Source organism: Oncorhynchus kisutch, linkage group LG10 (genome assembly GCF_002021735.2).
Source record: "Oncorhynchus kisutch isolate 150728-3 linkage group LG10, Okis_V2, whole genome shotgun sequence".
NCBI classification, from domain to species: Eukaryota; Metazoa; Chordata; class Actinopteri; order Salmoniformes; family Salmonidae; genus Oncorhynchus; species Oncorhynchus kisutch.
In genome coordinates, this window is record NC_034183.2 from 42,568,383 (window position 1) to 42,589,430 (window position 21,048).

Genomic DNA, 21,048 nt, shown 5'->3' on the forward strand with positions numbered 1-21,048 from the left:
CAATCTAGTCAGGTTGCGGTCACAACTAGACCTCGTTTCAAATGTATCCAGAAATAGTAGTATTTGTATGCCTAGCAATCAACCAATGTACTGTTTTTACAGCACACTGTTACAAGTCTCATTCACAAATGACAGCTACAATAAGCCCCTTATGATGAACGACATGTGAACGAGATGCTGGTAGAATCATGACTCTTTAGAGAGTTTCAGTTCATCGTTCGCGGGTAGAGGTACTGCATGCTCTGGGCATTACAGACACAATTGAACGAAATGAGTCGAAAGATTTGTTAATTTTACTGAACGAGTCGAAAAGATCCGAGACAGTAAAAAGAGCCTAACTTCTCATCACTCGTAGCCTACTCATCGCTAGGTTAGTCATGTTAGCCGAATCTGCTAGATTGGAATCATCCGGTTAAGGTTGCTGTGCATAATCAATCCCAGATAGATCAGACATCACTATTTGCCAAATATCTTCAGTGGTTGATCATTTTATGAATCGCATAAAGGTAATTCAAAAATAGGCTATGTCCTACATAATAGGCCTAATGTGTTTGTATTGTAAAAAACATGCAACGTAGAAGGATGCCAGTTATTTTTCCACTTACCTTGAGAAGAGTATCAGCTCATAAATCCAGGAAAATATGTCATCCTATGCAGAAGTACTGTTCCACTGTATACGAGGAGCAGGAGGTGCTAAACACTGACTCACGAAAAACGTACTCACCCCTGTAGCGCAACTGAACTTCCAGCTGTAATAATTAAGGAAGTCAGAACTTTTGGGGGGACAAATCGAAACCTTAAATGTGGCGCATGGGTTGTATTAGAGAAATTGTTATAGGCTAGCCTAACGTTATGGGACGCATTGAACACAAATGCGTCCCATGGGAGAAGGCGACATAAATTGCAGAGCAACCCCGATAGAGAAGTAACCTGCAGATATTTAAATTCCTTTGGTAACCTTGGTACGCCGCTACATCCATAGGCTACGCCGCTACATGCGTAGGGTACGCAATAATTTCCAAAAGAGCGCCCCTGCTTCCATCTTGGTTCCACCAGCAGCGCAAACGACAAAGTCACTCTGTATGGTAACGTGGAAACCTTTCAAATAAAAGCCTGCATTTAAAAATGTCAATGTCGATAACTAATTCAAAAGATATTACATTTTAATCAATGGCCTTTTTATTGTGCTTATTCCGCAAGAAGGAATTTAAAAAACAACGAGAAATTTTAATTTAAAAAATCAATTGGGTACTTTAAAAAAACTGTTTTAAAGTCACCATTGGCCTCATGGTAAAATCCCTGTAAGTGCAGCCAAAGGTGCTTCTACAAAGTATTGACTCAGGGGTGTGAATACTTACTGTATATAAATGAGATATGTCTGAATTTCATGTTCAATACATTTGCAATGGTTTCTCAAAACATTTTTTCACTTTGTCATTATGGGGTATTGTGTTTAGATGGGTGAGAAAAAAAAAGTAATCCGTTTTGAATTCAGGCTGTAACACAACAAAAAGTGTTATTTGATAACTGGTTGACCCTCCTTTGGCAGCAATAACCTCAACCAAACATTTTCTGTAGCTGCGGATCAGACCTGAACAACGGTCAGGAAGAATTTTGGACCATTCCTCTTTACAAAACTGTTTCAGTTCAGCAATGTTTTGGGGATGTCTGTTATGAACTGCTTTCTTGAGGTCATGCCACAGCATCTCAATCGTTTTTTATTTATGTTATTTTTTATTTCACCTTTATTTAACCAGGTAGGCAAGTTGAGAACAAATTCTCATTTACAACTGGGACCTGGCCAAGGTAAAGCAAAGCAGGTAGACACATACAACAACACAGAGTTAGACATGGAATACACAAACATACAGTCAATAATACAGTAGAAAAAAGTCTATATACAGCGTGTGAAAATGAGGTAAGATACGGGGGAGGTAAGGAAATAAATAGCACATGGTGGCGAAGTAATTCCAATATAGCAATTAAACACTGGAATAGTAGATGTGCAGAAGATGAATGTGCAAGTAGAGACACTGGGGTGCAAAGGAGAAAGATAAATAAATAAATAAATACAGTATGGGGATGAGGTAGTTGGATGGGCTATGTACAGGTGCAGTGATCTGTGAGCTGTGTCTCCAGCTTCAGTGATATTTGCAGTTCGTTCCAGTCATTGGCAGCAGAGAACTGGAAGGAAAGGTGGCCAAAGGAGGAATTGGCTTTGGGGGTGACCAGTGAGCTGAGATAAGGTGGGGCTTTACCTAGCAAAGACTTGTAGATGACCTGGAGCCAATGGGTTTGGCGACGAGTATGAAGCGAGGGCTAGCCAACGAGAGCGTACAGGTTGCAGTGGTGGGTAGGTTATGGGGCTTTGGTGACAAAATGGATGGCACTGTGATATGAGTGAAGGATGCTTTGTTCGGAAATAGGAAGCCGATTCTAGATTTAATTTTGGACTGGAGATGCTAAATGTGAGTCTGGAAGGAGAGTTTACAGTCTAACCAGACACCTAGGTATTTGTAGTTGTCCACATATTCTAAGTCAGAACCGTCCAGGGTAGTGATGGTGGACGGGCGGGCAGGTGCGGGCAGCGATTGGTTGAAGAGCATGCATTTAGTTTTACTTGCATTTAAGAGCAGTTGGAGGCCACGGAAGGAGAGTTGTATGGCATTGAAGCTTGTCTGGAGATTTGTTAACACAGTGTCCAAGGAAGGGCCAGAAGTATACCGAATGGTGTCGTCTGAGTAGAGGTGTATCAGAGAATCACCAGCAGCAAGAGCGACATCATTGATGTATACAGAGAAGAGAGTCAGCCTGAGAATTGAACCCTGTGGCACCCCCATAGAGACTGCCAGAGGTCCGGACAACAGGCCCTCTGTTTTGATACACTAAACTTAATCAGAGAAGTAGTTGGTGAACCAGGCGAGGCAATCATTTGAGAGACCAAGGCTGTTGAGTCTCCCGATAAGAATATGGTGATTGACAGAGTCGAAAGTCTTGGCCATGTCGATGAAGACGGCTGCACAGTATTGTCTCTTATCGATGGGGGTTATAATATCGTTTAGGACATTGAGCGTGGCTGAGGTGCACCCATGACCAGCTCTGAAACCAGATTGCAGAGCAGAGAAGGTACAGTGCGATTCGAAATGGTCTGTGATCTGTTTGTTAACTTGGCTTTCAAAGACTTAGAAAGGCAGGGTGTGATAGATATAGGTCTGTAGCAGTTTGGATCTAGAGTGTCTCCCCCTTTGAAGAGGGGAATGACTGCGGCAGCTTTCCAATCTTTGGGAATCTCAGACATTATGAAAGAGAGGTTGATCAGGCTAGTAATAGGTTGTTGCAAAAATTTCTGCAGATCATTTTAAAAAGAGAGGGTCAAGATTGTCTAGCACGGCTGATTTGTATGGGTCCAGATTTTGCAGCTCTTTCAGAACATCAGCTATCTGGATTTGGGTGAGGGAGAAATGGGGGAGGCTTGGGCGGGTAGCCAGGTGGAAAGCATGGCCAGCAGTAGAAAAATGCTTATTGAAATTCTCAATTATATTGGATTTATCGGTGGTGACAGTGTTTCCTAGCCTCAGTGCAGTGGGCAGCTGAGAGGAGGTGCTGTTATACTCCATGGACTTTAGTGTCCAAGAACCTTTTTGAGTTTGTGCTACATTATACAAATTTCTACTTGATAAAGCTAGCCTTAGATTTCCTAACTGCCTGTGTATATTGGTTCCTAACTTCCCTGAAAAGTTGCATATCACGGGGGCTATTTGATGCTAATACAGAACGCCACAGGATGTTTTTGTGCTGGTCAAGGTCTGACGAGAACCAAGGGCTATATCTGTTCCTGGTTCTACATTTTTTGAATGGGGCATGCTTATTTAAGATGGTGAGGAAGGCACTTTCGAAGAATAACCAGGCATCCTCTACTGACGGGATGAGGTCAAATTCCTTCCAGGATACCCGGGCCAGGTCGATAAGAAAGGCCTGCTCCCTGAAGTGTTATAGGGAACGTTTGACAGTGATGAGGGGTGGTCGTTTGACCGCAGACCCATTACAGATGCAGGCATGGAGGCAGTGATCGCTGAGATCTTGGTTGAAAACAGCAGAGGTGTATTTGGAGGGCAAGTTGGTTATGATGATATCTATGAAGGTGTCCGTATTTACAGCTTTGGGGTTGTACCTGGTAGGTTCATCGATCATTTGTGTGAGATTAAGGGCATCAAGCTTAGATTGTAGGATGGCCAGGGTGTTAAGCATGTCCCAGTTTAGGTCACCTAGCAGCACGAGCTCTGAAGATAGATGGGGCGCAATTAGTTCACATATGGTGTCCAGAGCACAGCTGGGGGCAGAGGGTGGTCTATAGCAAGTGGCAACAGTGAGACACTTGTTTCTGGAAAGGTGGATTTTTAAGAGTAGAAGCTCGAATTGTTTGGGTACAGACCTGGATAGTAAGACAGCCTGCAGAGTACTATCTCTGCAGTAGATTGCAACTCCGCCCCTTTGGCAGATATATCTTGTCAAAAAATGTTATAGTTATAGATGGAAATTTCAGGGGTTTTGGTGGTCTTCCTAAGCCAGGATTCAGACATGGCTAGGACATCAGGGTTGGCAGAGTGTGCTAAAGCAGTGAATAAAACAAACTTAGGGAGGAGGCTTCTAATGTTAACATGCATGAAACCAAGGCTTTTACGGTTACAGAAGTCAACAAATGAGAGCACCTGGGGAGTAGGAGTGGAGCTAGGCACTGCAGGGCCTGGATTAACCTCTACATCACCAGAGGAACAGAAGCAGGATAAGGGTACGGCTAAAGGCTATAAGAACTGGTCGTCTAGTACGTTCGGAACAGAGATTAAAAGGAGCAGGTTTCTGGTCGTGATAGAATAGATTCAAGGCATAATGTACAAAGTTATGGTAGGATGTGAATACAATGGAGGTAAGCCTAGGCATTGACTGATGATGAGAGAGATATTGTCTTTAGAAACACCATTTAAACCAGGTGATGTCATCGCATGTGTAGGAGGTGGAACTGAAGCGTTGACTACGGTATATTGAGCAGGGCTAGAGGCTCTACTGTGAAATAAGACAATAATCACTAACCAGAACAGCAATGGACAAGGCATATTGACATTAAGGAGAGGCATGCGTAGCCGAGTGATCATAAGGGTCCAGTGAGTAGTGAGGCTGGTTGGAGACACGGCAATTCAGACAGCTAGCGGGCCGGGGCTAGCAAGCTAGCAGAAGGTCCTCAGAGGGACGTCGCGATGGGGAAGTCTGTTTATAGCCTCCTCGTGCGTTTACTTCGGTAGACCAGTCGTGATGAATTAGTAGGGTTCTGTGTGGTAACGGGGACCAGTCCAATTGCCAGAATAGGTATAGTGGCCCAAGAAATTGTCCGATGGACCTATTCAGCTAACAGCCGATATGCTCTAGACAGCTAGCAGTCCGTGGTTGGCAGGCTAACAGATGGGCATTCAGGGCATGTCACGACGGAGGGGCCAGTTGAATAACCCCCTCAGGCAGATTACGTTGGTAGTCTAGTCGTGAAGGACCAGCGGGGATCCGCACCGACAGTAAAATGGCTCCAGGCCAATTGGCAAAATAGGTATAGTAGCCCAGGAGTGGCTGATGGAACTCTTCAGCTAGCCGGGAGATGGGCCTAACATGGGCTAGCTCTATTTTCTTCTGTTGAAGCCATTCTGTTGGCTTCTGTGTTTTGGGTCATTGAGCTTCATTTGGCGGAGAGATAGCCTAACGTTCTCATACAAAATGTCTTGATAAACCTGGGAATTCATTTTTCCGTCGATAATAGAATGCTGTCTAGGCCCTGAGGCAGCAAAGTAGCCCCAAACCATGATGATCCCTCCACCATAATTTACAGTTGGGATGAGGTTTTGATGTTGGTGTGCTGTGCCTTTTTTTTCTCCACACATAGTGTTGTGTGTTCCTTCCAAACAACTCAACTGTAGTTTCATCTGTCCACAGAATATTTTGCCAGTAGCGCTGTGGAACATCCAGGTGCACTTTTGCAAACTTCAGATGTTTTTTTGGACAGCGGTGACTTCTTCAGTGGTGTCCTCACATGAACACCATTCTTGTTTAGTGTTTTACAGTGGGGAGAACAAGTATTTGATACAATGCCGATTTTGCAGGTTTTCCTACTTACAAAGCATGTAGAGGTCTGTAATTTTTATCATAGGTACACTTCAACAGTGAGAGACGGAATCTAAAACAGAAATCCAGAAAATCACATTGTATGATTTTTAAGTAATTAATTTGCATTTTATTGCATGACATAAGTATTTGATCACCTACCAACCAGTAAGAATTCCGTCTCTCACAGACCTGTTAGTTTTTCTTTAAGAAGCCCTCCTGTTCTCCACTCATTAACTGTATTAACTGCACCTGTTTGACATCGTTACCTGTATAAAAGACACCTGTCCACACACTCAATCAAACAGACTCCAACCTCTCCACAATGGCCAAGCCCAGAGAGCTGTGTAAGGACATCAGGGATAAAATTGTAGACATGCACAAGGCTGGGATGGGCAACAGGACAATAGGCAAGCAACTTGGTGAGAAGGCAACAACTGTTGCCGCAATTATTAGAAAATGGAAGAAGTTCAGGATGACGGTCAATCACCCTCGGTCTGGGTATCCATGCAAGATCTCACCTTGTGGGGCATCAATGATCATGAGGAAGGTGAGGGATCAGCCCAGAACTACACGGCAGGACCTGATCAAAGACCTGAAGAGGGCTGGGACAACAGTCTCAAAGAAAACCATTAGTAACACACTACGCCATCATGGATTAAAATCCTGCAGCGCTCGCAAGGTCCCCCTGCTTAAGCCAGCGCATGTCCAGGCCCGTCTGAAGTTTGCCAATGACCATCTGGATGATCCAGAGGAGGAATGGGAGAAGGTCATGTGGTCTGATGAGAGAAATAGAGATTTTTGGTCTAAACTCCTCTCGCTGTGTTTGGAGGAAGAAGGATGAGTACAACCCCAAGAACACCACCCCAACCGTGAAGCATGGATGCTGGATGGATGGATTCTTTTGGGATGCTTTCCTGCAAAGGAGACAGGACGACTGCACCATATTGAGGGGAGGATGGATGGGGCCATGTATCGCGAGATCTTGGCCAACAACCTCCTTCCCTCAGTAAGAGCATTGAAGATGGGTCGTGGCTGAGTCTTCCAGCATGACAACGATCCGAAACACACAGCCAGGGCAACTAAGGAGTGGCTCCGCAAGAAGCAGCTCAAGGTCCAGACCTGAACCCAATAGAAAATCTTTGGAGGGAGCTGAAAGTCCTTATTTCCGAGTGACAGCCACGAAACCTGAAGGATCTGGAGATGGTCTGTATGGAGGAGTGGGTCAAAATCCCTGCTGCAGTGTGTGCAAACCTGGTCAAGAACTACAGGAAACGTATGATCTCTGTAATTGCAAACAAAGGTTTCTGTACCAAATATTAAGTTCTGCTTTTCTGATGTATCAAATACTTATGTCATGCAATAAAATGCAAATTAATTACTTAAAAATCATACAATGTGATTTTCAGATTTTTGTTTTAGATTCCGTCTCTCACAGTTGAAGTGTACTTATGATACAAATTACAGACTTCTACATGCTTTGTAAGTAGGAAACACTGCTGATTTTGCAGGTTATCAAATACTTGTTCTCCCCACTGTACGTATTGTAAACTTGTCAACAAAGATGTTAGCATGTTCCAGAGATTTCTGTAATTCCTTAGCTGACACTCTAGGATTCTTCTTAACCTCATTGAGCATTCTGCGCTGTGCTCTTGCAGTCATCTTTGCAGGATGGCCACTACTAAGGAGAGCAGCAACAGTGCTGAACTGATGAACATCAAGGCTTTTAGAGATACTTTTGTAACCCTTTCCAGCTTTATGCAAGTCAACAAATCTTAATCATAGGTCTTCTGAGATCTCTTTTGTTCAAGGTATTTGGTTCACATCGATCAATTCTTCTTGTGAATAGCAAACTCACATTTTGTGAGTGTCTTTTATAGGACAAGGCAGCGCTAACCAACATCTCCAATCTCGTCTCATTGATTGGACTCCATGTTTGCTGACTCCTGACTACAATTAGCTTTTGAAAAAGTCATTAGCCTAGGGGTTCACATACTTTTTCCAACCTACACTGTGAATGTTAAATGAAAAATATATTTTTTTGTGTTATTAGTTTAAGCACACTATGTTTGTCTATTGTTGTGACTTCGATGAAGATCAGATCAAATTTGATGACCAATTTATGCAGAAATACCGATAATTCCAAAGGATTCACACAACTTTTCTTGCCAATGTAGATTCCAAAGACCATACTAAGTACTTTCAACCCCACTTTTACCTCGGCATAAATTAAGAAAATGAGTCGAAAGATTTGTGCTTTTGACTGAACGAGTTGAAAAGATCCGAGACAGTAAAAAGAGCCTAACTTCCCATCACTAGTAGCCTACTCATCGCTAGGTTAGTCATGTTAGCCTAATCTGCTAGATTGGAATCATCCAGTTAAGGATGCTGAGCATAATCAATCCCAGATAGATCAGATATCACTATTTGCCAAATATCTTCAGTGGTTGATCATTTTATGAATCGCATAAAGGTCATTCAAAGGAGGGTTTATCATTCCTTGCTGAGTTGTAGAAAATGTAAGATATTTCAAGTTATGATAGAATTGGCTAACAATGGAATTAAATAGTGGTCTAATAAGGCAAATATATTATGTTTGACTTGCCAAATCCATCAAGATCAGGAAGTCAATACACTAGACACACCACTGCACACAGCAATCTCACAAGGGCAGCATGTCAAAATGGTTAAATAGGCTATGTCCTACATAATAGGCCTAAGGTGTTTGTATTGTAACAAACATGCAACATAGAGGAATGCCTGTTATTTTCCCACTTACCTTGAGAACAGTATCAGCTCATAAATCCTAGAACATATGTAATCATATGCAGAAGTATGGTTCCATTGTGTACTATGAGCAGGAGGTGCTAAACACGGTCTCTCAAAAACTACGCACCCTGTAGTGCAATTCAACTACTAGCATTGATAGTGTAGGAAGTCAGAACTTTTGGGGGGACAAATCGAAACCTGAAATGTGGCGCATGGGTTGTATTAGAGATCTTGCTATAGGCTAGCCTACCTATCTGACCTCAAAGGCGTCCCATGAGAGTCAGTGATGTAAAGTACTTAAGTAAAAATACTTGAAAGTACTACTTAAGTAGTTTTTTGGGGTATCTGTACTTTACTTTTTATATTTTGTATTGACAACTTTATACTTTACTACATTACTAAAGTAAACAATGTACTTTTTTCTCCATACATTTTCCCTGACACCCAAAAGTACTCGTTACATTTTGAATGCTTATCAGGACAGGAAAATGGTCTAATTCACACAATTATCAAGAGTACATCGCTGGTCATCCCCTGCCTCTGATCTTGCGCACTCACTAAATACATGCTTAGTTTGTAAATGATGTCTGAGGGTTGCAGCATGCCCCTGGCTATCAGTAAATTAAAAAAAATCGAAATTGGTGCCGTATTTGAAATTATTCATACTTTAACTTTTATGTTTGATAACTCAGTATATTTTAGCAATTACATTTACTTTTGATACTTAAGTATATTTAAAACCAAATACTTTTAGACTTTTACTGGGTGACTTCCACTTTTACTTGAGTCATTTTCTATTAAGGTATCTTTACTTTTACTCAAGTATGACAATTGGGTACTTTTTCCACCACTGGTCACAGTAGGCGAGATAAATTGCAGATAAACCCCAGAGAAAAGTAACCAGCAGATATTTCAATTCCTTTGGAACGCTATATGCATATGTAGTAGGTATGTTACATGCTAGGTACGCCCATTTCCAAAAGTGCCGCCCTGCTTCCATCTTGGTTCTTCCAGCAGCACAAACGACGACGTTATTTATGTATGGTAATGAAGAAACCTTCAAAATAAAAACCCACAACACTCCGCATTCCCTAGTCCCCCATGAAATGACAGATATAGATTCTACATACCCTACTAAGTACTTCCAACCCCACTTTTACCTATTTTACCTGTTTCTCTATAATGCAGTATGTATTTCCTAAACAGTGTATAGCATTGGTGGCAATGGAAAGGAAAGTGCAAAGTGCTGCTGGATATTTACGACACAATTCCCCTCAAAAAGATCACATATTTGGTTAGCAGAGACCTTACTGAATAATTTCCACCCCCTCTAGCTGAGACATGTAGTATGCCCAATATATATTTTATATAGCCTACAATTAATTGCATTGCTGTGAATGGAGTGGGTGGACTAAGGAGTCACCAGTACTCTGTATTACACCAGTTGCCCAGCACAAGAGACTAGATGTAAATTCTTAGACTCCAATAATTCCAATAACATATATTTTTTTATGTTATTAAAAGTGTATTATGTTAAATACACAATAGCTTTCCAAGTACCAGTATTTGTGTAAGCTTAAATCCATTTTCCATTATGCTCTGTGATTGGTGTGTGTAAAATGTCTCCACTCGAGGGCGCGCAAAGACTAGGTTGTTTGTTGATTCTCAACCTGGACATTTGCGAGATTTTGTGGCTGGTGGTCTGAAAAAACTGAGGTGGATTTTTTAAAACATTTAAATGTCACCTATTTGTGGCCTATAATACAAGCTATAAATTACATTTCCAACAAGCAACCATACCAAATAGGATTTGAAAAGTCTGGCAATGTAATATAATACACGTTCAATGTGGACATTATTCGTTGACCAGTACTATTAAATTGATTGAGATTCAGTCATTATCAAGTAAGATTAACATTAGCAACATAATATGGATTTGTTAAATGAATTAATAGCAAATTCAGCATTACTGCAATATCTATAGCCTATCCTATATCTTCTTGAAACCTGAATGACATTTAAAAAATAGTGTGTTTCCTATAGCTTAATTAATATTCGCTAGATTGAGATGGCTCATTGTGATCAAAGTCATCATCACAAATATTTCCATTGGTCAATCCATTTTAATCTATCGATAAGCATAACGCTTCGATGGGTCGACGACACCACTTGGTGAGCGAATAATTTAGGTTCTCACGCTCAAGCCCACACCCAGTAGGCCTACTATAAAACCTGTCCTCGCTGCAGACAGCTTCATTCACAGCCTTAAACTGGAAAGAAAAACAGAAGCGCGCTATTGGTAAAAGGCATTGGAATGAACAGAAGCATATCGGCGCTTTTATTTCTGTCTCTAGGCATAATATTTGTCTGCGAAGGAGGTAAAAACATGATGGGAGAGTAATTATGATGTGTTGGTGCTGTCTAAATGTGTTTGTTTTCTATCATCGTATTTGCAATGTGTTAACAAAATGTTTCACTCTTTTTATATTTTATTTTAGTTAATCTAATTACTTTTCTATCAGCTGTCGAACATTATGAGCGTTTTCTTTAGGGCTATATAAATTGATAGCCTTTGCTATATTTGTTTATATAGCCAATCTATGTAAATTATTTGATATGTAGGCCTATATGTACATCGAAACAATCAGATAATTCCATGCTTATGTGATCATAATTTATTACACTTAGTCTAACTTAACCAAAAATATTTTTATGCAGGCAACCCTTGCTGCTCACAGCCATGCCAGAACCGTGGCGTTTGTACGGCCATGGGCGCCGACGACTATGAGTGCGATTGCACACGCACGGGATTTTATGGCCACAACTGCACACAACGTAAGTTATATCCTATATAAACAAATCAACATTTTAAAAAAATCCTTTATTTTTGTTCTCCCTAGAAACCTTATTAATATGCTTTTTTCTTGATTTAACAGCTAAATTATTCACGTGGATTAAAGTGTCTCTGAAGCCAACCCCCAACACAGTGCATTACCTCCTCACCCACTACAAGGGGCTCTGGAACATCATCAACAGCATATCATTCCTCAGGGATGCTATCATGAGATATGTTCTGACATGTGAGTTGAGTTCAATAGCATCATACAGTAGTCTTGATGAGGTTTTCTCTCCTGCCAGTTGATCATGTCATAACTAGTGATGTTTTGACATGATGATTTTGCTTAGTCAAAACTAGGCCATTCAATAAGTAGGGCTACTAATACAATAACATACAAAGTCATCACAGTTTATTTTGAATTCATGTTCATGACTTGAGCTCTCTCTGTCTCCAGCTCGCTCTCATCTGATTGACAGCCCCCCGACTTTCAATACAGACTATGATTATAAAAGCTGGGAAGCCTACTCAAATCTCTCCTACTACACACGCACGCTCCCTCCTCTGCCCAAGGATTGCCCAACTCCTATGGGAGTCGTAGGTAATCAAACTCTCTCTCTCTCTCTCTCTCTCTCTCTCTCTCTCTCTCTCTCTCTATCCGAACCTGTTCTCTCAGATTTTTGAACGATGCATCACCTCCATAGCTTCATTACATCATGTACATGCCTGATAGTCCCTGTAGAGTAGAGCTGGCTGCTTGCCTGAGGTTTACTGTGAAGGAAAGTCATACTCACTGAGCCTCACCAAAATCCGTGTGGCATTCCCATGCATGCTTTTGGTTTGGTGGATATAGGATCAGGTTATTATATTGTATTGGCAATATATTTCATTTAATGATAAAAACAAGCCCAATCTCCTGTGTATCTTATAAAACTACAACATTTAAAAAAGCAAACCTCTAAATTAAACCAATCTCTCTGCTTTCCTCCATCCAGGTAAGAAGGAGCTGCCTAATGCGGAGGTGCTGGCAAAGAAGCTCCTGATCAGGAGGAAGTTTATCCCAGACCCTCAGGGCTCCAGTCTGATGTTTGCCTTCTTTGCCCAACACTTCACCCACCAGTTCTTTAAATCCGACCAGAAGATGGGGCCGGCCTTCACTAAAGCCAAGGGCCACGGCGTGAGTACCAATGCTGGACAGCACCAGCACAATAACAGCACATAATAGACCAGCACTGAACATTACAACATGGTTTTGCCCAGGTATCAAGTGACAAGGGGGCTAGTGGGGTCTTGGCAACCTTGGTCTCACCATAGAGATTGAGTTAACTGAAAGAAGACATCTCTTATGTATGTAGGTCTACGTACTGTGCATTTGGAAAGTATTCAGACCCCTTGACTTTTTGTTACATTACAGCGTTATTATAAAATCGATTACATTATTTATTTTTCTCATCAATTTACACACAATACCCCATAATGACAAAGCAAAAACGTTTTATTTTTATTTTTTAGAAATGTTTGAAAATGTATAAAAACAGAAATACCTTATTTACGTAAGTATTCAGATAGGAGACTCGAAATTGAGCTCAGGTGCGTCCTGCTTCCATTGATCATCTTTGAGATGTTACTACAACTTGGAGTCCACCTGTGGTAAATTTAAATTGATTGGACATGATTTGGAAAGGCACACACCTGTGAATATAAGGTCCAACAGTTGACAGTAAATATCAGATTAAAAACCAAGCCATGAGGTCAAAGGAATTGTCCGTAGAGCTCTGAGTCAGGATTTTGTCATGGCAAAGATCGAGGGAAGGGTACCATTTCTGCAGCATTGAAGGTCTCCAAGAACACAATGGCCTCCATCATTCTTAAATTGAAAAAGATTGGAACCACCAAGACTCTTCCTAGAGCTGGTCACCCAACCAAACTGAGCAATCGTGAGAGAAGGGCATTGGTCAAGGAAGTGACCAAGAACCTGATGATCACTCTGACAGAGCTCCAGAGTTCCTATGTGGAGATGGGAGAACCTTCCAGAAGGACAACAATCTCTGCAGCACTCCACAAATCAGGCCTTTATGGTAAAATGGCCAGACGGAAGCCACTCCTCAGTAAAAGGCACATGACAGCCCGTTTGGAGATGGCCAAAAGGCACCTAAAGGACTCAGACCATGAGAAACAAGATTCTCTGGTCTGATGAAAGCAAGATGGAACTCTTTGACCTGGAGGAAACCTAGCACCATCCATATAGTGAAGCATGGTTGTGGCAGCTTCATGCTGTTGGGAGGTTTTTCAACAGCAGGGACTGTGAGACTAGTCAGCAGAGGGGAAATATGAACGGAGTTAAGTACAGAGAGATCCTTGATGAAAACCTGCTCCAGAGTGCTCAGGACCTCAGACTGGGGTGAAGGTTCACCTTCCAACAGGACAATGACCCTAAGCACACAGTCAAGACAATGCAGGAGTGGCTTCGGAGCAAGTCTCTGAATGTCCTTGAGTGGTCCAGCTAAAGCCAGGACTTGAACCCAATCGAACATCTCTGGAGAGACCTGGAAATAGCTGTGCAGCGACACTCCCCATCCAACCTGACAGAGCTTGAGAGGATCTGTAGAGAAGAATGGGAGAAACTCCCTAAATACTGGCGTGCCAAGTTTGTAGTGTTACACACAAGACTCAAGGCTATAATTGCTGCTCGAGGCTATAAGGTGCTTCACCAAAGTACTGAGTACTGATATTTTTTATTTTTATTAATTTGCAAACATTTCTAAAAACACGTTTTTGCTTTGTCATTATGGGGTATCGTGTGTAGATTGAGGTAGTAATTATTTTAAAATCTATTTTAGAAGGCTGTAACATAACAAAATGTTGAAAAAGTCAAGGGGTCTGAATACTTTCAGAATACACTGTATGTAGGATCTTAAATTGATCACCCTGTTGCAGGAGAGCTTTCCTGCAATGTAGGAAATGTAAACTTTGTAGTATATTTGAGTTTTAAAAAAGCTTCTGAAGTTTAATTTCCATTTTTGAAAACTCAGACTTTATTTTCCCTTACTAAAAATGTATCAACCCTTACAAAAATATCCATGAATTATAATCCACATAATAATTCACTTTTCCTGTTGCTGCAGGATTATTTTCCTGCTGTAGCAAATTTACTCAAATTAAGATCCTATGTCTGTATGTGCTTGATTTCCAGGTGGACCTGGGTCACATTTACGGTGATAACCTTGAGAGGCAACACAATCTGCGGCTCTTCAAGGATGGCAAGCTGAAGTTTCAGGTACTGGACAGATCTAGTCAACTATAAATAACCTTGAACATCACTGTACAGATTCTATTTGTCATATTCCCAGCTGACTGTCTCTTCTCTTACCTTTACTCTCTATAGGTCTTGGAGGGAGAGGTGTACCCACCTACAGTGAAGGAGGTAGGGGTGGATATGCACTACCCTCCCCATGTCCCTGAGTCTCACCGCTTCGCTGTGGGCCATGAGGCATTCGGCCTGGTGCCTGGTCTTATGATGTATGCTACCATCTGGCTGAGAGAACACAACCGAGTCTGTGATGTCCTGAAGGAGGTACATCCGGACTGGGATGATGATAGGCTCTTCCAGACATCTCGCCTCATTCTCATTGGTAAGCAGTCTAATCGAGCAGTATGTGAAGAGAGATGTATAGGACTTGCTGCTTATTATAACAAGGAAGCCATGTGGTCAGATCCTGCAGATCTTACATTGTCTATTGTAGCTTGTGCCCATCAAATATTGCATTTATTTGCAAACAGCTATTATATTGTATGCAGACCCAATATTCTACAAAATTCTATCCAGACCCAAAATTCTATTGTATTTCGACCTAATGAACCAAAGTGTGGACCCATATTTACAGTAGTGCTCATTGTTTTCACTTCCTCTCTATGGGTCTGACCACAGGAAGTGGCCTTCTCCTTTTACATGAAGTCCTTGATAATAAATCAAATCAAACTTTATTTGTCACATGCGCCAAATACAAGAAATGTAGACTTTACTGTGAAATGCTTACTTTACAAGCCCTTAACCAACAGTGCAGTTCAAGAAGAAGAAAATATTTACCAAGTACACTCAAATAAAAAGTAATAATAAAAAGTAACACAATAACGAGGCTATATACAGGGGGCACCGGTACCGAGTCCATGTGTGGGGGTACAGGCTAGTTGAGGTAATCTGTACATGTAGGTGGGGGCGAAGTGACTATGCATAAGTAACAAACAAACAGCGAGTAGCAGCAGTGTACCAAAGGGAGGGGTGTCAACATAAATTGTTGATATTATTGTCGATTTTATGAATTGTTCAGCAGTCTTATGGCTTGGGGGTAGAAGCTGTTGAGCCTTTTGGTCCTAGACATGGCGCTCCGGTACCAGAGAAACAGTGCAGTAACAGAGAAAACAGTCTATAACTTGGGTGACTGGAGTCTCTGACAATTTTATGGGCTTTCCTCTGACACAGCCTATTATATAAGTCCTGGATGGCTGGAAGCTTGGCCCCAGTGATGTGCTGGACCGTTCGCACTACCCTCTGTAGCGCCTTACGATCAGATGCCGAGCAGTTGCCATACCAGGCAGTGATGCAACCGGTCAGGATGCTCTCGATGGTGCAGCTGTAGAACCTTTTGAGGATCTGAGGACCCATGCCAAATCTTTTCAGTCTCCTGAGGGGGAAAAGGTTTTGTCGTGCCCTCTTCACAGCTGTCTCGGTATGTTTGGACAATGATGTGGACACCAAGGAACTTGAATCTCTCCACCCACTCCACTACAGCCCCATCAATGTTAATGGGGGCCTGTATGGCTCGCCTTTTCCTGTAGTCCACGATCAGCTCCTTAGTCTTGCTCACATTGAGTGAGAGGTTGTTGTCCTGGCACCACACTGCCAGTTCTCTGACCTCCGTATAGGCCGTCTCATCTTTGTCGGTGATCAGGCCTACCATTGTTGTGTCGTCAGCAAACTTAATGATGACATTGGAGTTGTGTTTGGCCACGCAGTCGTGGGTGTTCAGGGAATACAGGAGGTGACTAAGTACACACCCCTGATGGGCCCCAGTGTTAAGGATCAGCGTGGCAGATGTGTTGTTGCCTACTCTTACCACCTGGGGGCGGCCCATCAGGAAGTCCAGGATCCAGTTGCAGAGGGAGGTGTTTAGCCCCAAAGTTCTTAGCTTAGTGATGATCTTCGTGGGTACTATGGTGTTGAACGCTGAGCTGTAGTCAATGAACAGCATTGGAGTGTGATTGAGATTGAGTGAGCAAGGCACTTAACCCTAATTGCTCCTGTAAGTCGCTCTGGATAAGAGCTCTGCTAAATGACTAAAATGTAAATGTTAAATGTGTTAATGTCAGTTAACAAAAGTTGTCGATCGGTCACTGTGTAAATAAGCCTAACATGACAGCAGTTTAATGGCGCCAAAACAACACTTGAGAGTTGATATCACTCTGATATTATGTCAAAATTGACTTTATGGAGATTTTTAATAACTTCCCTCTTGACAAAAGGGATTTTGTTCCAGTGGGACAACCTGAAGTAAAGAGTAGATGCATGCATATATAAAGAAACAACAAAGGTGATAACTAATTGCCCCTCTCCTTGCTCCTTGCTGTAGGTGAGACCATCAAAATTGTGATCGAGGACTACGTGCAGCACCTGAGTGGCTACCACTTCAAGCTGAAGTTCGACCCAGAGCTTCTCTTCAAAGAGCGTTTCCAGTATCAGAACCGCATCGCATCAGAGTTCAACACCCTGTACCACTGGCACCCACTGATGCCCGACGCCTTCCACATCCAGGAGCAGGTCTACTCCTACCCACAGTTTGTCTTCAACACCTCTGTGGTCACCACACATGGAATCACCAACCTGGTGGAGTCCTTCACCAAGCAGATTGCTGGACGGGTAAAGAGGCACTTTCTGTGTGGGATTTAGGTTGTACACTGTGGGCTCTGGGTGGCTGCTTAAGGTGTGGTTCAGAATTAGGAATGTAAATGGGGCCTGGTGAACCAACGTTGAAATGTGGGTGAATGATAATGGTATTCTTGCATGTTATTATGTGAGTTTTAAGCAGACTTGATATTTTACTTTAGGTGCTTACCCTGAGGGAATGTCAGTCATTCAAAATAAAGAGAAACTCGTTATTGAAGGCTGGTCGACTTACATCTTGTCCCTCGTTCCTCCTTAGGTTGCTGGAGGTCGTAATGTCCCCCCTGCAGTGCTAATGGTGGCTCTGAAGTCCATAGAGAACAGCAGACAGATGCGCTACCAGTCCCTTAATGCCTACAGGAAACGCTTCTCCATGAAGCCATACATCTCATTCGAAGACCTCACAGGTGAGAACCACCATTAGCATCACAGCTATTACATAAACACTTATCATCCTAAGCATTGGGATTGAGTATATAGTGATAAGATTGTAATACAGTGATAAGATTGTAATACAGTGATCATTTAGTGTAATTCACTTTTTAGAGTAGAATTAACAGTAGAAGGTGTGACATCCTGTGGTATACTGCTTTCAATTAAGGCCTGTAAAGGGAATGGATGGAAGGTCATTAAAATAGTAATAAAACTAGCCTGGGCAGATTTGAGCCTGCTGCTGTAAGTTATATTGGAGCAATACTGAGCTCCTTTTAAGGGAGCAAAGGCAAACAGATGTGTACTTTAGTTAAAGATAGTGTAAGCAGTTAGTGATGTCAGAGAGCCGGGTGTAAACAGGCAGAGGCAGAGGGGCGTCTGGGAGGTCGACAAACTGTACTGCCTCACACAGGCCTGCTGCATTCCTCTCACAAAGAAGAAGCTTTTCTTTAATGACAGTGTGAGAATAAACAAAAAGTGTGTGTGTGTGAGAGAGTGTCTCTCGCTCTTTTTCACACAGAGGGAGTAAGAGTGAGAAAGGAAGATGTTGAATGAGTTTGAAGTACTTTCTATGTGTATTGCATCAAGTATGCAAACTCGATCTCTAAATGCTTATGAAACAGCTCTCAAACTTGTATCGTTTTCACTAACACTTGTTCTGTAGACAAAACGAGACACGAGGTCAGATGTAGATACATTACATCAGTGTGTCGTCATCATAATGTCCACATCAGCTTAGTCAGACTGAGATAAGCCAGGTTGAGTAGAGTACCTAACATAAACCCTTTCTCCCAGAAGCCAGACTGAGTAATGTAACATTTCTCTCTCTCTCTCTCTCTCTCTCTCTCTCTCTCTCTCTCTCTCTGTTTCTCAGGGGATACGGAGATGGCTGCAGAGCTGGAGGAGATGTATGGGCATGTGGATGCTGTGGAGCTCTACCCAGGCCTGCTGGTGGAGAAGCCAAGAACCAATGCCATCTTTGGGGAGACCATGGTGGAGATGGGTGCCCCCTACTCCCTGAAAGGTCTGATGGGAAACCCCATTTGTTCGCCAGAGTACTGGAAGCCCAGCACCTTCGGTGGGAGCATCGGCTTTAACATCATCAACACAGCGTCCCTACAGAGGCTGGTGTGCAGCAACATCAAGGGCCCCTGCCCTTTGGCATCCTTTCATGTGCCCGACGTAAAAGACACTGGATCCAATGTCAATAATTCCAGTACGGCACATTCGGGACGTAACGATCGCAACCCCACAATACTTCTAAGAGAAAGGACCACTGAGCTCTGATAAGACAATTCAGCATTTAAATGTATAAGCATTTAATGTATTTATTAATATTTATTTAATTTATTGTATTCTGGAAGCGTTATTGAGAAATGTTGTTGAGAAAATTTTTTGTAATGTCTCATTGTTTTGACATGACTTTTGTAGGTTTAAAGAAAACCAATCCTTACGTTTGGGTTATATTTATTCTAAGAGCTAATTTAATGTATTCTGTTATTTTACTGACCTCAGAAATAGCACTAGCAATATTGTTTATGTTTGTCATTTTACTTTGTTTAACAACTGATACTTGAATTCAACACGTTTAGTTGACAACATGACTCTAACATTCCGTCTTAACTGCATGTTACAATGTTACATTCCACCTAACTTAGAGCTGCTTCTCCACTTATTGTGCAAGGGAAAAGCTAGTTAGGTATGTAAAGTCCATTGTACTTTGATACTCTAACCCTTAAAGTATTTTCTTTGTGTATTTTTAATCTTGAGCTGACTCCTTATTGTTCTAATAAAACACTGTCTATAATGAAATACATGACTCCATTATCTTTTCACATTTGCTAAATGACACTGCAGCTCTTACTCCATCACTGTGATATCCTCATTCATGTCTTTTTGTTTAAGAGGGCACTTTGTGCAAAGATAAATGTAGTTAAAGAGGTTCTTGTCTCAGTGCTGCCAAACCTCCCTCTCTCCCCCCTTTTCTGTCCTCCATATGTGACCGACCGCCTTGACTCGGTCTTATGTAGCAAAATTTGTTTTTTTCACATTGAGTAAAAGCAGAGACAAAATGGTATATCATGCACTGCATTTGAGGAACATTGGGAAAGTAATTCTGCTATCAAAGTTGATAAACTTATAACCTCACTTTTGAGAAAATGGCCTTGACTGCTTTGGTACCTACAGGAGAGCTCTTATCTACACCCATTCAGCATCGTTCACTCTCTTAAGCTTTAGCTCCACCAATCTCTTTAAGGGTTGATCAAAGTATTCTGTCCTAACAACAGCAGTCAAGCACCCAATCTAACTGGCTAACAGTTGTCGCAGTGACATTCTATTCTAAAGGACACTTGCATAGTGGAGTCTTTTGTTAAGGCATGTAGCTAGCTAGCTAAACAATGAACCCCAACTCATTAAGTTACTACCCAGCATAAACCTGCAGGTACCTAACCAACCAGGTTCAATGTTAGCTAGCTAACATTAGGTTATAACTAGCCTAGCAAATGGCTCTGAGAAATTAATACCTTACCCGTATACATCATGGTTGAACACTTATCCCTGTCATGGATGCCCTTGGTTTGAAAATGGAATCCGGAGACAGGCATTTTCTCCATCTCCTTAGCTATCATACTCTAATTCCACTGATTTCAAAACTCGGTGCTCGAGAAAGTGGAGAGCAACACTTATGCAGTTCTATAAAGCAATATATATATTTTTTAAAGCAGTGTTAGACATAATTACCTACACATACTAACCAGCTCAAATAGACATAAGCGTGCTATATGGCAGACCAATCTGAACTCATTATCTCAGCCAATCATGGCTAGTGGGAAGGTTGCTGACCTTTTCTGTGGCTAAACCAACTAGGCTCGTAATTTAACAATTTTATTTATATTTACAGATGGCATACAAGTTTGTTATTAAGGCTCAT

The 21,048-nt window shown here is 41.8% G+C and overlaps 2 protein-coding genes across 3 annotated transcripts in view; one reads left to right on the plus strand and one right to left on the minus strand.

The window, feature by feature from the left end:
* LOC109898161 (cytosolic phospholipase A2) overlaps window positions 1–1,077 on the minus strand; it is a 49,389-nt gene extending 48,312 nt beyond the window's left edge. Inside the window, exon 1 of the mRNA XM_020492998.2 lies at window positions 606–1,077. The gene's annotated coding sequence lies outside the window, so the exon portion shown is untranslated. The remainder of the gene's footprint in view (window positions 1–605) is intronic.
* On the plus strand, window positions 867–19,930 carry LOC109898162 (prostaglandin G/H synthase 2). 2 transcript variants are annotated; one of them, XM_020493001.2, is made up of 10 exons: window positions 867–1,085; window positions 11,629–11,745; window positions 11,847–11,990; window positions 12,204–12,347; window positions 12,742–12,923; window positions 14,940–15,023; window positions 15,132–15,378; window positions 17,374–17,660; window positions 17,944–18,091; window positions 18,991–19,928. In XM_020493001.2, the coding sequence occupies exons 2-10, from the start codon at window positions 11,679–11,681 to the stop codon at window positions 19,401–19,403; spliced, it is 1,716 nt and encodes a 571-aa protein (XP_020348590.1). In that variant the 5' UTR covers window positions 867–1,085; window positions 11,629–11,678; the 3' UTR covers window positions 19,404–19,928. The 2 variants fall into 2 exon arrangements, with proteins under 2 accessions (XP_020348590.1, XP_020348589.1); XM_020493000.2 differs by lacking the exon at window positions 867–1,085 and adding an exon at window positions 11,166–11,288 and having other exon boundaries at window positions 18,991–19,930.
* The last annotated feature ends 1,118 nt before the right edge of the window (window positions 19,931–21,048 follow it).